We start from the raw sequence: 13,939 nt of genomic DNA on the forward strand, positions 1-13,939 counted from the left end.
GTGTGTGTGTGTGTGTGTGTGTGTGTGTGTGTGTGTGTGTGTGTATATATGTGTGTGTGTGTGTGTGTGTGTGTGTGTGTGTGTGTGTGTGTGTGTGTGTGTATATGTGTGTGTGTGTGTGTGTGTGTGTGTGTGTGTGTGTGTGTGTAGTTGACTCGCGTTAAGTCATTGTGTGAAACTTCAACGTGTGGTTTTGACCGATGCGCTGTATTGATTTGATAATACGATCGTTTCACACCTGATGGTGGTAGTTTGTTAACTAAGTGTTATCCGTCAACAAAATAGATAGGAGGGGATGTGAAGAATGCTGGCTATCTCCATAATCGTAGAGATATTGAGTACAGTACCTCGTAGTGAGGTACCTGAAAGTTGGAAATTGATTTGTTTTCTCGATAAGGTGAACCTGTTCAAATAGCAGGTGTGTAACACAGGTACACAGTAAAGAGGTACACAGTAAGGAGGTACACAGTATAGAGGTACACAGTAAGGAGGTACACAGTAAGGAGGTTGAGAGTAAAGAGGTACACAGTAAGGAGGTACACAGTATAGAGGTACACAGTAAGGAGGTACACAGTAAGGAGGTTGAGAGTAAAGAGGTACACAGTAAGGAGGTAGAGAGTAAAGAGGTACACAGTAAGGAGGTACACAGTAAGGAGGTACACAGTAAGGAGGTACTCAGTAAGGAGGTAGAGAGTAAAGAGGTACACAGTAAGGAGGTAGAGGGTAAAGAGGTACACAGTAAGGAGGTACACAGTATAGAGGTACATAGTAAGGAGGTACACAGTAAGGAGGTAGAGAGTAAAGAGGGACTCAGTAAGGAGGTAGAGAGTAAAGAGGTACACAGTAAGGAGGTACACAGTATAGAGGTACATAGTAAGGAGGTACACAGTAAGGAGGTACACAGTAAGGAGGTAGGTCTCACACCTTTATCTTATTATGTGGAAGGCACAGACGTTTAGGGCCTGTGAAGGTTATTTTTAGGGCCTGTGAAGGTTATTTTTAGGGCCTGTGAAGGTTATTTTTAGGGCCTAGGGTGTCCATCTCAAAGTTGTACCTTTAGTACCTTCTCAGTTGTGTGTGTTTGTGTGTCTGTCTGTATGTGTGTCTGTTGGTTTGTTTGTCCAGGTCACAGGTGAGTCCAGGTAACAGGTGAGTACAGTGTCCCACAGCTGTCTCTAACCCCTTCTGTCCTCCTATAGGTCCAAGCTCCCAGAGTTCATCAAGATGATGAGCGACCACTTCCTTTGACAACATTCTCCTATTTCCTGAACCAATCAAATCAACTGATCACGTCAATCAACGATCTATCTGACCAACCTGATCTGACCAATGTTTTTTTTTTCCCAGGACCACCTGTCTTTTGTCTTCTGTAGAAATGAACGAACTGCAAATGTATATTGGCTATGAAAACATAACAGATACTACAAGATATGTTTTCTTATTATATTGTTTCGTATTTTCAGCATTCCCCCCCTCAAAAAAAAAACAAAAAAAAAAATGATATTATATATGTTAAAGAAAAATATTTAAAAATCACACAAAAAAAATAAAAGTTGATGCAACTACGTGATGATGGGGGGGCTATTTCTAACACATGAACAATGTTGCAAGACTCAGCTGCTGTCTCAACTGAATGGCAATCTTCTCCACACTGTGGAGACTCTTGCAGTCGTGCCTGAACTCCTCCTTGATGTTTAAAGTTAAATAGATATATATGAAAAATCAATCAGTAAGTCTGGGGGCGTGGGGGGGGGTATAAAAAAAAGTTGAGATTATGTAGAATTTCAAGACATTTTTTAAAACATGCAATAATTATAAAAATAAAAAAAATGTGTACTTCTAATCGTAAAACAGAACAGATACATTTCAAGATAACACTTTGTGTTTTGGGCTCTAAGTTGGCTGTATACTAGAAAGCAGTGTTGGGGAGTTACTGTGGAAAGTAACTCGTTGGGTTACCGCGTTACTGGCATTAAAAAGTAACACGTTACATTACGCCGTTACTTACTGTGGAAAGTAACGCGTTAGGTTGCGGCGTTACTTGCTGTGGAAAGTAACTCGTTTAGTCGTTACATTACTTTTGCGTTACCAAACCCCAGAAAACTCTGAAAATGTATTGCGCGTGTTGGTCGTTGTTATGCCCAGTAGAGAGTGGCTTGCCTATTTACAAATCGGTGCTACAATGATTTCATCCGACGTCATGGGAGCGCTCCAGACCGAGATCTCTGTCAGATTACCATGATAGCTGTTTCACTTGTTTTACTAAATTGAACCGTGTATTTTGCAATAAACAATGTGTTATTTTTTAAATCGCATTATTATTTGGTTGTTGTAACTGTTCCACACACAAAAAAATGCGTGAAGAAGGAACAACGTATACACATTATGATAATAAGGAAAGATAAAATAAGATATGAAAGCCTACTTATTAATAGCCTTTACTTTCTGGCTATAATATGTCTATTTCGTTTCTTTAAAGCTGCCGAAATGTTGGTTTTGATTTATGGACAATGTCCAAGTGTTCTAACGAAATTCCATATTAAAACTATCGAAATGTTTGATAAATACAACAAAAAAGTGTCGCATCACAATTCAATTCTATCTTGATAAATCCAAGGCACAATAAATCAAAACCAAACATTTAGGCAGCTTTATGAAACGAAATAGACATATTAAAGCAAGATAATAATAAAGACTATTAAGTTACAACAAGCCCGACTTGAAATGTTGACGTGAACATTTTAATAACAGTAAATTTCAAACCGCGAATGCAACTGTCAGAGAAATCCGTAAACATAATCCGTAAACATACTGCATTGAAATAAATGGCATGCAATCAAATCAATGAATTAATTTACAATCATCAAAGACACATACATGTTCATTTAGTTTTCTCGGGGTGACAGGTTTAAACAAAACATAAATCTAGATTAGATTAGAAGCAGAAGCCAATCTTCCTCAGCATCAACAGCAATCGGATGTCTTGGGTCCTTTTCCACCGGTCTTGTGGAGCTGCGCTTGGCCTGAATGTGCTTCTTGATATTTGAAGTTGACAGGCGCTTAGCCCCGAGGCACAGTTTGCGTTTTATTATTATTATGTTGTTTTCCTTTTCTTTGACCAATTCTAAATCATGTGTACTTTCACGTGGTAAAGGCTGGTGGCTCTGCCACCCTGATAGCTTCATGCCACAACGTTCTAGAAGAAACAAGAAGAACGTGAATTTTATGGGGAAAGAATTTTCATATTATAATTTGTCAAGGGAAATCATATTTCAAAGTAACGATTTGTTTATTTGAAAAAGTAACTTTAAGTATCTGATTTCTTAAATTGAAAAACGAATACGTTAAGTTTCTCATTACCACAAAAAAAAAAGTAATTTGATTATTCTAACGCGTTACTCGTTACCCCCAACACTGCTAGAGAAGATGGAGGGAAAACATCTTCTAGCGACTCGAAACCAGCAAACGTCCTGATTCAGATTGAAATGTGTTTTCATTGGCCACTCCTTTGTGTGAGCAAATGCTTGTGATTAGAGGGCATGGCCGTTGGTAGTGTTACTCTTCCTTACTTCATGTTACAAGGCAGATGAAGGAAGGAGGGAAGGAAGGAAGGAACGAAGGAAGGAAGGAGATAAAATAAAGGGGGAAATATATGTATCCTTTCTGTGTCTGTTTGTCACACAGAGAGTCCCAGACCAGGTCAGAATAGAGCAAAGTCTCTCAACCATTTTCTGAGACCCAAGTCAAAGGTCAAGGTCTCTCCCAGGTGATGTCACTTCCTGATAATGACGCTGCAATGGAAAGGCACAGCCAGAGGGGGATGTACTGTATATCCCAGAATCTGAGCAGTCCATCACCTTGTATGATTTGTCTGATTTTAAACCCCGGACTAGCATTTCACACCCCCCTCTGTTCCCCTAGATCTCCCTTCCTGACCCCTAAAACCACCCCAAGACCCCAGAAATGCAATTTTAACATTCACTTCTACCAATGTGCCTTTTAGAGTTCATATCATTCAAATGCGATGAGGAGGAGACGGACGTTATCTGAACTTTTTAGGATTCAAGCTTAGGGAACTGTTAGTTATTAGGTCTATGCAGTCAGGTTTTTTCTGACCTGGGAATTTAAAAAACAGTAAAAAGAAAAAAAAAGTATTTTGGGATAAACTGTATTTAATTGTACTGTATGCTTATATGTAATTAGAAGGCGTGTCCCTGAATGGACCTTGTTTTAGTCAATTGAGCCCCCTGGCGGCCCCAGCACCCCGAGTTTCAGCACCCCTTCCTCTATTCCAAGTTGCAGCCTGTTTCCATTGTGAACGACATGTCTGTTTTTGAGCATTGTATTATAGCTATCAGCTTTTCATCTATATCGGCTTGTCCGTGAGCCACTGTAGTCTTCAGTACCAGTGTGTGGTTGTATGTGTAAAACAGAACCTTCTTCCTCTTTTTTAAATCTTTCTCTTATTCTTTGTCTGTTCTGGTTTCTGTGTCGATGAAAAAAATACTAAACCACGACTTGCTGCCCTATGAAAATTGGACAGCAGCTGTTTTTAAAAGTGGTTTATGTTATCCAATCAACACAAGGCACTGAAACTGGAAAATAATCTATTTGAAAATCAATATATATAAATGTAAAAATATATACAATATATAAATAAGGAAGGTGCCAGTTTTCAAAGGAACGGTTGTTTTGGGTCAGATTAATTATTTTCTTAGAGATGGGTGGAAAGTTTGAAGAGGCATCTCAGTGTTAATGAGATATGAAGGTTTGAAGAGGCATCTCAGTGTTAATGAGGTATGAAGGTTTGAAGAGGCATCTCAGTGTTAATGAGGTATGAAGGTTTGAAGAGGCATCTCAGTGTTAATGAGGTATGAAGGTTTGAAGAGGCATCTCAAGTGTTAAAGAGACATGACTTGTTCTGCTGTGCCCGTGACATCACAATGACTGACTATGGCACCCCTGACTGGACAAAAGGGACAGGAGTTCCCCATCATCCTCCACTCATTGCTATTCAGCTGTCAAAGAAAACACACAGACATTTGTAAATTGTATGCAACAGATGCAAACGTACCATTATTTTGAAATTGTGTATGTAAAAGTTATATTTTTACATGTAGACTGTTGTTATTTTGTGTTTAGATAATACATTGTATCAGGTTTTTTTTTTGTTAAAAGAAAAAAAAAGTAAAATTCGGTGTGTGTTGAAAACGTGTCACATTGAAATTGTAGTGAGGTCAAAAGCTTCAGTATCATTTTCAGGTTTTTTTCCCCCAAAAAGGTTTGTTTTATAATTCCGGGATTTTTTTTTGAAGAAAGGGATGGGGGGGATTGGAAATCAAAAAGGTATATAATATTATTTTCATGCTCCATGCTCATTGCCATTTTTCATTGTATTTTTTAAGAAAATGTGTAAGTAGTTATAGCACACAGGGTTCATGTCCCTTTGGTGGGGGTGGGGGGTGGGGGGGGTGACGAATAGCTGAGAGTGGGAAATGATTGAGTTGATTTGATCAGTTGTATTCTGCTTGTAATGTGCCTGGTCATTCTAGCCAGGTGCCAATATTAATTAAAAAATTAACGGCAATTAACTGTACGTGTGTCATGGTTTAGTATTCAACTCACTCATCTGTATGCGCTGTCTCAGTGTTGCACCACGATGACTCGTTGATAGACAGCAGAACTCTCGTCTGCAGGGAAATACTGTATATTCTAGCTGTATTCAAGTGGTGCTAAGCATGTATGAGTCAGAGTCACAGTTTGGCCCCTTAGCTAGAAATCGTACTTTGTCAGGTAAATTAAACGTTTGATTGTCCAAAAACCAAAACGAGCCCGTAGCATCTACAAATTAGACGTGAACATAGAATTGTAAATTGCCGATTTTTGCAATCTAGCTATTTCCCCATAAAGTTAAATTAGGCCGTTTCAGTCTATTATTTCCCAGTGTATTTCCAGCTAATTCCAGATATTTGAATAGGACCAGTGTATTTCCAGCTAATTCCAGATATTTGAATCGGACCTAGGATAAATACGTTTTATTAGATTGGATCTTATCGTTATAAGCGCTAATATTTTTTTGATCTTGTAAGATGTAATTGACGTAAAAAAAATATCAATGATTGCAGTAACTGTGTTGTTATTATCCCTATTGTGTTTACAGAAAAAGGCAACACGTATTTCGTTTTCTTTTCCTGGTTGTACGTACATACGTATCACGTACGTTTCATGCGGTCTTCTTCTTCTTTTCAGTGATTGAACCCATGTGCTGTGTATCATTTACAGCGTTACTATTCTGACCATTCATTGCCATAATAATATCAGTTACATCAGCACTTGTCATTTGTTCTCCTGGGTGATAATATATAGGATAAATAATTAAAAAATAATTGTTGAATGCATCGGGAAATGTCCTAAAAAAAAGCGAGAGTTTAAATTCAAAATCTTGCTCGTTATGAAACGTGTTGCCCTTGAATGAGAATTATTGAGCTACGAGAACAAAAGTAAAGGGCCAATGTTTTTTTTCTATTTTTTTCTATTTATTTTTGGCGACAATTGTCTTTCAACAAAGAGAATAGTATATAGTCACTCAACCCTCTGTATTAGGGCGTTCCCTTAGGCATTATGTTCTTTATTGTCTGTTTGAATTCTACAGTCCCGAAGCAGACATTGGTTAACTATAGACTGAAAACAAGTCCCAGACAGACTGGATATGTACTCACATGGCTGTGTGTGTGTGACTGATTTAGCAGAAACACCTCCACATTTTTTTGTAAAATTGAATGAAAAAAAAAAAAGAAAAATAATAAAGTCAACAATCATAGGGTCATCTTTGCTTTGTAACGATGGTTGCCATTTAACATCCACTACCAGACATTGTTTTTCCGACCCAGATCAAAGGCCTAGGTCTCCCAGGTGATGATGCCACTTCCTGGGGGTGTCACTTCCTGGTGATGACATTTCCATCAAATTTTTTCATATGATACAAACCACAAAGTTAAACAGATTTAAGTCTGGATCAAAAGTTTAACCTGACTAGATAATCATTATACTCAGCCCGCAGAAAGAAAACTACTTGTCGAGCGATGATAAGAGTAATCACACTTTAAGAGTTCATGGATACTTGATAGTACACTTTAAGTTTGGTTGATTGATGAAAGGGATTTCTTCAGTCTAGCATCTAGACACCATGAATGGTGACACATGTCAATCAATCAAGTTACGTATGGTTGAGTTACTCTCTCTTCCTGTGGTTTAGTTACTCTCTCTTCCTATGGTTTAGTTACTCTCTCTTCCTATGGTTTAGTTACTCTCTCTTCCTATTGTTTAGTTACACTCTCCTGTGGTTTAGTTACTCTCTCTTCCTGTGGTTTAGTTACTCTCTCTTCCTGTGGTTTAGTTACTCTCTCTTCCTATTGTTTAGTTACTCTCTCTTCCTGTGGTTTAGTTACTCTCTCTTCCTGTGGTTTAGTTACTCTCTCTTCCTATTGTTTAGTTACTCTCTCTTCCTATTGTTTAGTTACTCTCTCTTCCTGTGGTTTAGTTACTCTCTCTTCCTGTGGTTTAGTTACTCTCTCTTCCTATTGTTTAGTTACTCTCTCTTCCTATGGTTTAGTTACTCTCTCTTCATATGGTTGAGTTATTCTCTCTTCCTGTGGTTTAGTTACTCTCTCTTCATATGGTTGAGTTATTCTCTCTTCCTCATTTAGTTACTTTAGGTTTAGTCTCTCTTCCTATGGTTTAGTTACTCTCTCTTCATATGGTTTAGTTACTCTCTCTTCCTATGGTTTAGTTACTCTCTCTTCATATGGTTTAGTTACTCTCTCTTCCTGTGGTTTAGTTACTCCCTCTTCCTATTGTTTAGTTACTCTCTCTTCCTATGCTTTAGTTACTCTCTCTTCCTATGGTTGAGTTATTCTCTCTTCCTGTGGTTTAGTTACTCTCTCTTCCTATGGTTTAGTTACTCTCTTCCTATGGTTTAGTTACTCTCTCTTTATATGGTTTAGTTACTCTCTTCACATGGTTTAGTTACTCTCTCTTCCTATGGTTTAGTTACTCTCTTCATATGGTTTAGTTACTCTCTTCATATGGTTTAGTTACTCTCTTCATATGGTTTAGTTACTCTCTCTTCCTGTGGTTTAGTTACTCTCTCTTCCTATGGTTTAGTTACTCTCCCTTCCTATGGTTTAGTTACTCTCTTCCTATGGTTTAGTTACTCTCTTCCTATGGTTTTTATATGGTTTAGTTACTCTCTCTTTATATGGTTTAGTTACTCTCTTCATATGGTTTAGTTACTCTCTCTTCCTATGGTTTAGTTACTCTCTTCATATGGTTTAGTTACTCTCTTCATATGGTTTAGTTACTCTCTTCATATGGTTTAGTTACTCTCTCTTCCTATGGTTTAGTTACTCTCTCTTCATATGGTTTAGTTACTCTTTTCATATGGTTTAGTTACTCTCTTCATATGGTTTAGTTACTCTCTTCATATGGTTTAGTTACTCTCTCTTCCTATGCTTTAGTTACCCTCTTCATATGGTTTAGTTACTCTCTTCATATGGTTTAGTTACTCTCTTCATATGGTTTAGATACTTTCTCTTCCTATGCTTTCGTTACTCTCTCTTCATATGGTTTAGTTACTCTTTTCATATGGTTTAGTTACTCTCTTCATATGGTTTAGTTACTCTCTTCATATGGTTTAGATACTTTCTCTTCCTATGCTTTAGTTACTCTCTCTTCCTATGCTTTAGTTACTCTCTGCCTGTCTTCGATCATGTTTGATTTCACATTTAGACGACAGACTCACACAGAAACTGACTACAGACAGGCCTCTATTCAATCTGTAAAGCAGAAACTGACTACAGACAGGCCTCTATTCAATATGTAAAGCAGAAACTGACTACAGACAGGCCTCTATTCAATCTGTAAAGCAGAAACTGACTACAGACAGGCCTCTATTCAATCTGTAAAGCTGAAACTGACTACAGACAGGCCTCTATTCAATCTGTAAAGCAGAAACTGACTACAGACAGGCCTCTATTCGATCTGTAAAGCTGAAACTGACTACAGACAGGCCTCTATTCAATCTGTAAAGCAGAAACTGACTACAGACAGGCCTCTATTCAATCTGTAAAGCTGAAACTGACTACAGACAGGCCTCTATTCAATCTGTAAAGCTGAAACTGACTACAGACAGGCCTCTATTCAATCTGTAAAGCTGAAACTGACTACAGACAGGCCTCTATTCAATCTGTAAAGCTGAAGCGTTACGGAACCGTTCATGAAATGTCAAGAGGTAGTTCTGCTTGGCAGGGTCGTGTTTCTGAGGACACATGGCTCTTGACCTTCGCCTCTCCCGAGTCCGTAGGGGAGTTACATCGATGGGACAAGACTGTAGCTACCAATTGGATATCACGAAATTGGGGAGAAAAAGGGGTAAAAGTATAGGAAAAAAAGACAAAAAAAATGTATTTAAAAAATGCATGTAAAAGTAATTTCCAATTGAGCAGACCAATGGACCGTTTTATTTTTATTTAACCAGGCAAGTCAGTTAAGAACAAATTCTTATTTACAATGACGGCCTAGGAACAGTGGGTTAACTGCCTTGTACAGGGGCAGAACGACAGATTTGTACCTTGCCAGCTCGGGATTCAATCTGGCAACCTTTCGGTTACTGGCCTAGGCTATCTGCCGCCCCACTAGGCTATCTGCCGCCCCATTGACCGTGAATGCAGTCTCTGCTAAAGCGGGAACATTGTCTTTATATTTGAATCATGGTGTAAAACTAAACACCCGTGATGCGGATTGAATAGAGCCCTAACACAGTGAAACTCACTACAGATTAACACAGTGAAACTCACTACAGATTAACACAGTGAAACTCACTACAGATTAACACAGTGAAACTCACTACAGATTAACACAGTGAAACTCACTACAGATTAACACAGTGAATACAGATTAACACAGTGAAACTCACTACAGATTAACACAGTGAAACTCACTACAGATTAACACAGTGAAACTCACTACAGATTAACACAGTGAAACTCACTACAGATTAACACAGTGAAACTCACTACAGATTAACACAATGAAACTCACTACAGATTAACACAGTGAAACTCACTACAGATTAACACAGTGAAACTCACTACAGATTAACACAGTGAAACTCACTACAGATTAACACAGTGAAACTCACTACAGATTAACACAATGAATACAGATTAACACAGTGAATACAGATTAACACAGTGAAACTCACTACAGATTAACACAGTGAAACTCACTACAGATTAACACAGTGAAACTCACTACAGATTAACACAGTGAATACAGATTAACACAGTGAATACAGATTAACACAGTGAAACTCACTACAGATTAACACAGTGAATACAGATTAACACAGTGAAACTCACTACAGATTAACACAGTGAAACTCACTACAGATTAACACAGTGAAATGGAAGACAGGCTCATTTTTATTTTTTACATTGAATGGAAAATATAACCCTTTTCCATCTAAATTAACCATAGAAAGCACAACATGTATACATTTATATACACATATATAAAAGTATCGCAACGTTTAAAAGACATTCACCAGGTGGCACCATGGCATCTAGGTCTACTCACTTTACCTTGCTATTCATTGTTTTACTTCTTGCTGTGTATTATTTTATTCATCCTTGTGCCGTGATTGGTTGGTTTTAAACATGTTCATTTCAGAGTATTAATAGACTACGTGTATAAGGGTGAAAATATATGAACTGTGGCCTTTTTCATTCTCCTTGTTTACGATGTGATGCAATTTAAAGTGAGGAACAAATAGAGCGAGCACAGAGTTACCGTGGATCAGTGCCTGGCATTTTTTGTTCTTTGGCCTCCTTTGTCTAGTGCTCTTTTGCTATGAAATAAACTAGTGCACCCAATCATGATAGAGAGGAGCAAAAAAAGAAGAAACTAAATTTAAAATAAATGAAAATATATTTGGCTTGTTTGTTTTGTTTTGTTCCAAGGGCAATCCTTTTATACCAGGTATATTGAGGAAATAAGATTTGGAAGAAGAAAGAAAAAAAGTAGAAAAGAAAAGTCCAAAAGTTTGTAAAAAAAAGTTTGAAAAGTTTGTAGATCATTTTTTGGGGAAATCATTCAAAGTAAAAGTTTGTTACTTTATTTTACTGTTTAAAAGATGTTATTTCCCATATTACTGAGATGAAACTGTATGGTGTTTTCCATGATGGGCTATAGTCAGACGGAGGGTCCCATCCGTACGTACTGTACCTGCAGCAGTGATTCTAAAGGAAATTTAAAATTTTTAAAAATGACAGTTACACTTTCTTTCCAGTATGTGGCTGAGTGCCTCAAAACCTTATGTTATTCTTTCTCTTTTCTTTTGACATTTTCTTAATTATATTTTCAGTTTCTGTTGTATTTAAAAAAATATTTTTTATCTTTATGTTATAATTATAATTATTATTATTGTTCTTGTTGTTTATTATAACTTTTTTTCTTCAGATTGGTAGATATGTTCCGAACAGGTTGTGTGCTGGAGTTGCTTCTCTTCAAACCAGCCCATCGTAGGCCCATTGCCTGCTGTTTTTCATCTTGTACTTATTCTATGAAGTCATGTACATGACCGTTCTGTAGCAATAAATGTGCCATTTTTATAACCTAGCGCTGTCATGGTCATGCTTTTTATTATTCACTAATGTTGTTAACCTCTATAGACAGTACACTTCTGATTTTCATAAGATGTTACTCAAGTACTGTAATGTTCAAATATATACTTTTGTTGTATTATACTGATATGTATATATATACATACATACATACTGTATATACAGTACCAGTCAAAAGTTTGTACACACCTTCTCATTTAAGGGTTTTTCTTTATTTGTACTATTTTCTACATTGTAGAATAATAGTGAATACATCACAACTATGAAACAACACTTATGGAATCATGTAATAACCAAAAAAGTGTTAAACAAATCAAAATATATTTTATATTTGAGATTCTTCAAAGTAGCCACCCTTTGCCCTGATGACAGCTTTGCACACACTTGGAATTCTCTCAACCAGCTTCATGAGGTCGTCACCTGGAATGCATTTCAATTAACAGGTGTCCCTTGTTCAACATTTCTTTGTTTGAATTTCTTTCCTTCTTTAATGCGTTTGAGCCAATCACAGTTATGTTGTGACAAGGTAGGGTTGGCATACAGAAGATATCCATATTTAGTAGACCGAGTCCATATTGTGGCAAGAACAGCTCAAATAAGCAAAGAGAGACGACAGTCCATCATTACTTTAAGACATGAAGGTCAGTCAATACGGAACATTTCAAGAACTTTGAACGTTTCTTCAAGTGCAGTCGCAAAAACCATCAAGCGATATGATGAAACTATCTCTCATGAGGACCGCCACAGGAAAGGAAGACCCAGAGTTACCTCTGCTGCAGAGGATAAGTTCAACAGAGTTAACTGCACCTCAGATTGCAGCCCAAATAAATGCTTCACAGAGTTCATGTAACAGACACATCCCAACATCATCTGTTCAGAGGAGACCGTGTGAATCAGGCCTTAATAGTCTAATTGCTGCAAAGAAACCACTACTAAAGGACACCAATAAGAAGAAGCTACTTGCTTGGGCCAAGAAACACGAGCAATGGACTTTAGACCGGTGAAAATCTGTCCTTTGATCTGATGAGTCCAAATGTGAAATTTTTGGTTCTTTGTGAGATTAGATAAAAGGATGATCTTTGCATGTGTGGTTCCCAGCGTGAAGCATGGAGGAGGTGGGATGGTGTGGGGGTGCTAACCCTAACCCCAACACACCTCCAGGCTGTGTAAGGGCTATTTGACCAAGAAGGAGAGTGGTGGAGTGCTGCATCAGATGACCTGGCCTCCACAATCACCGACCTCAACCCAATTGAGATAGTTTGGGATGAGTTGGACTGCAGAGTGAAAGAAAAGCAGCCAACAAGTGCTCAACATATTTGGAAACTCCTTCAAAACTGTTGGAAATGCATTCCAGGTGCAGCTGGTTGAGAGAATGCCAAGAGTGTGCAACGCTGTCATCAAGGCAAAAGGTGGCTACTTTGAAGAATCTAAAATATATTTAGATTTGTTTAAGACTTTTTTAGTTACTACATACAGTATGTGTTATTTCATAGTTTTGATGTCTTCACTATTATTCTAGAGTGTAGAAAATAGTACAAATAAAGATAAACCCTTGAATGAGAAGGTGTCCAAACTTTTGACTGGTACTGTATATACACTAACATTCAAAAGTTTGGGGCCACTTAGAAATGTCGTTGTTTTTGAAAGAAAACATTTTTTTTGCCCATTAAAATAACATCAAATTAATCAGAAATACAGTGTAGACATTGTTAATGTTGTAAATGACTATTGTAGCTGGAAATGGCAGATTTGTTTATGGAATATCTACATAGGCCCATTAACAGCAACCATCACTCCTGTGTTGCAATGGCACGTTGTGTTAGCTATTCCAAGTTTATCATTTAAAAAGGCTAATTGATCATTAGAAAACCCTTTTGCAATTATGTTAGCACAGCTGAAAACTGCTGTTCTGATTAAAGAAGCAATAAAACTGGCCTTCTTTAGACCAGTTGAGTATCTGGAGCATCAGCATTTGTGGGTTCGATTACAGGCTCAAAATGGCCAGAAACAAAGAACTTTCTTCTGAAACTCGTCATTCTATTCTTGTTCTCAGAGACGAATGCTATTCCATGCTAGAAATTGCCAAGAAACTGAAGATCTTGTACAATGCTGTGTACTACTCTCTTCACAGAACAGCGCAAACTGGCCCTAACCAGAATAGAAAGAGGAGTGGGAGGCCCCGGTGCAAAACTGAGGAAGAGGACAAGTACATTAGAGTGTCTAGTTTGAGAAACAGACTCCTCACAAGTCCTCAAATG

The 13,939-nt window shown here is 37.6% G+C and overlaps 1 protein-coding gene across 19 annotated transcripts in view; it reads left to right on the forward strand.

Annotated features, from left to right (window-relative positions):
• Positions 1-6,812, forward strand: part of tcf4 (transcription factor 4) — a 417,619-nt gene extending 410,807 nt beyond the window's left edge. For 17 of the 19 annotated variants that reach the window (XM_042302739.1, XM_042302740.1, XM_042302742.1 and 14 more), the window contains one exon: positions 1,200-6,812. In XM_042302739.1, coding sequence (XP_042158673.1) covers positions 1,200-1,248 — 49 coding nt within the window. In that variant the 3' untranslated portion in view covers positions 1,249-6,812. The remainder of the gene's footprint in view (positions 1-1,199) is intronic. The other 2 variants (XR_006079479.1, XR_006079480.1) reach the window with 2 other exon arrangements.
• Positions 6,813-13,939: the final 7,127 nt, after the last annotated feature.

This window comes from Oncorhynchus tshawytscha, linkage group LG20 (genome assembly GCF_018296145.1).
Source record: "Oncorhynchus tshawytscha isolate Ot180627B linkage group LG20, Otsh_v2.0, whole genome shotgun sequence".
Lineage (NCBI taxonomy): Eukaryota > Metazoa > Chordata > Actinopteri > Salmoniformes > Salmonidae > Oncorhynchus > Oncorhynchus tshawytscha.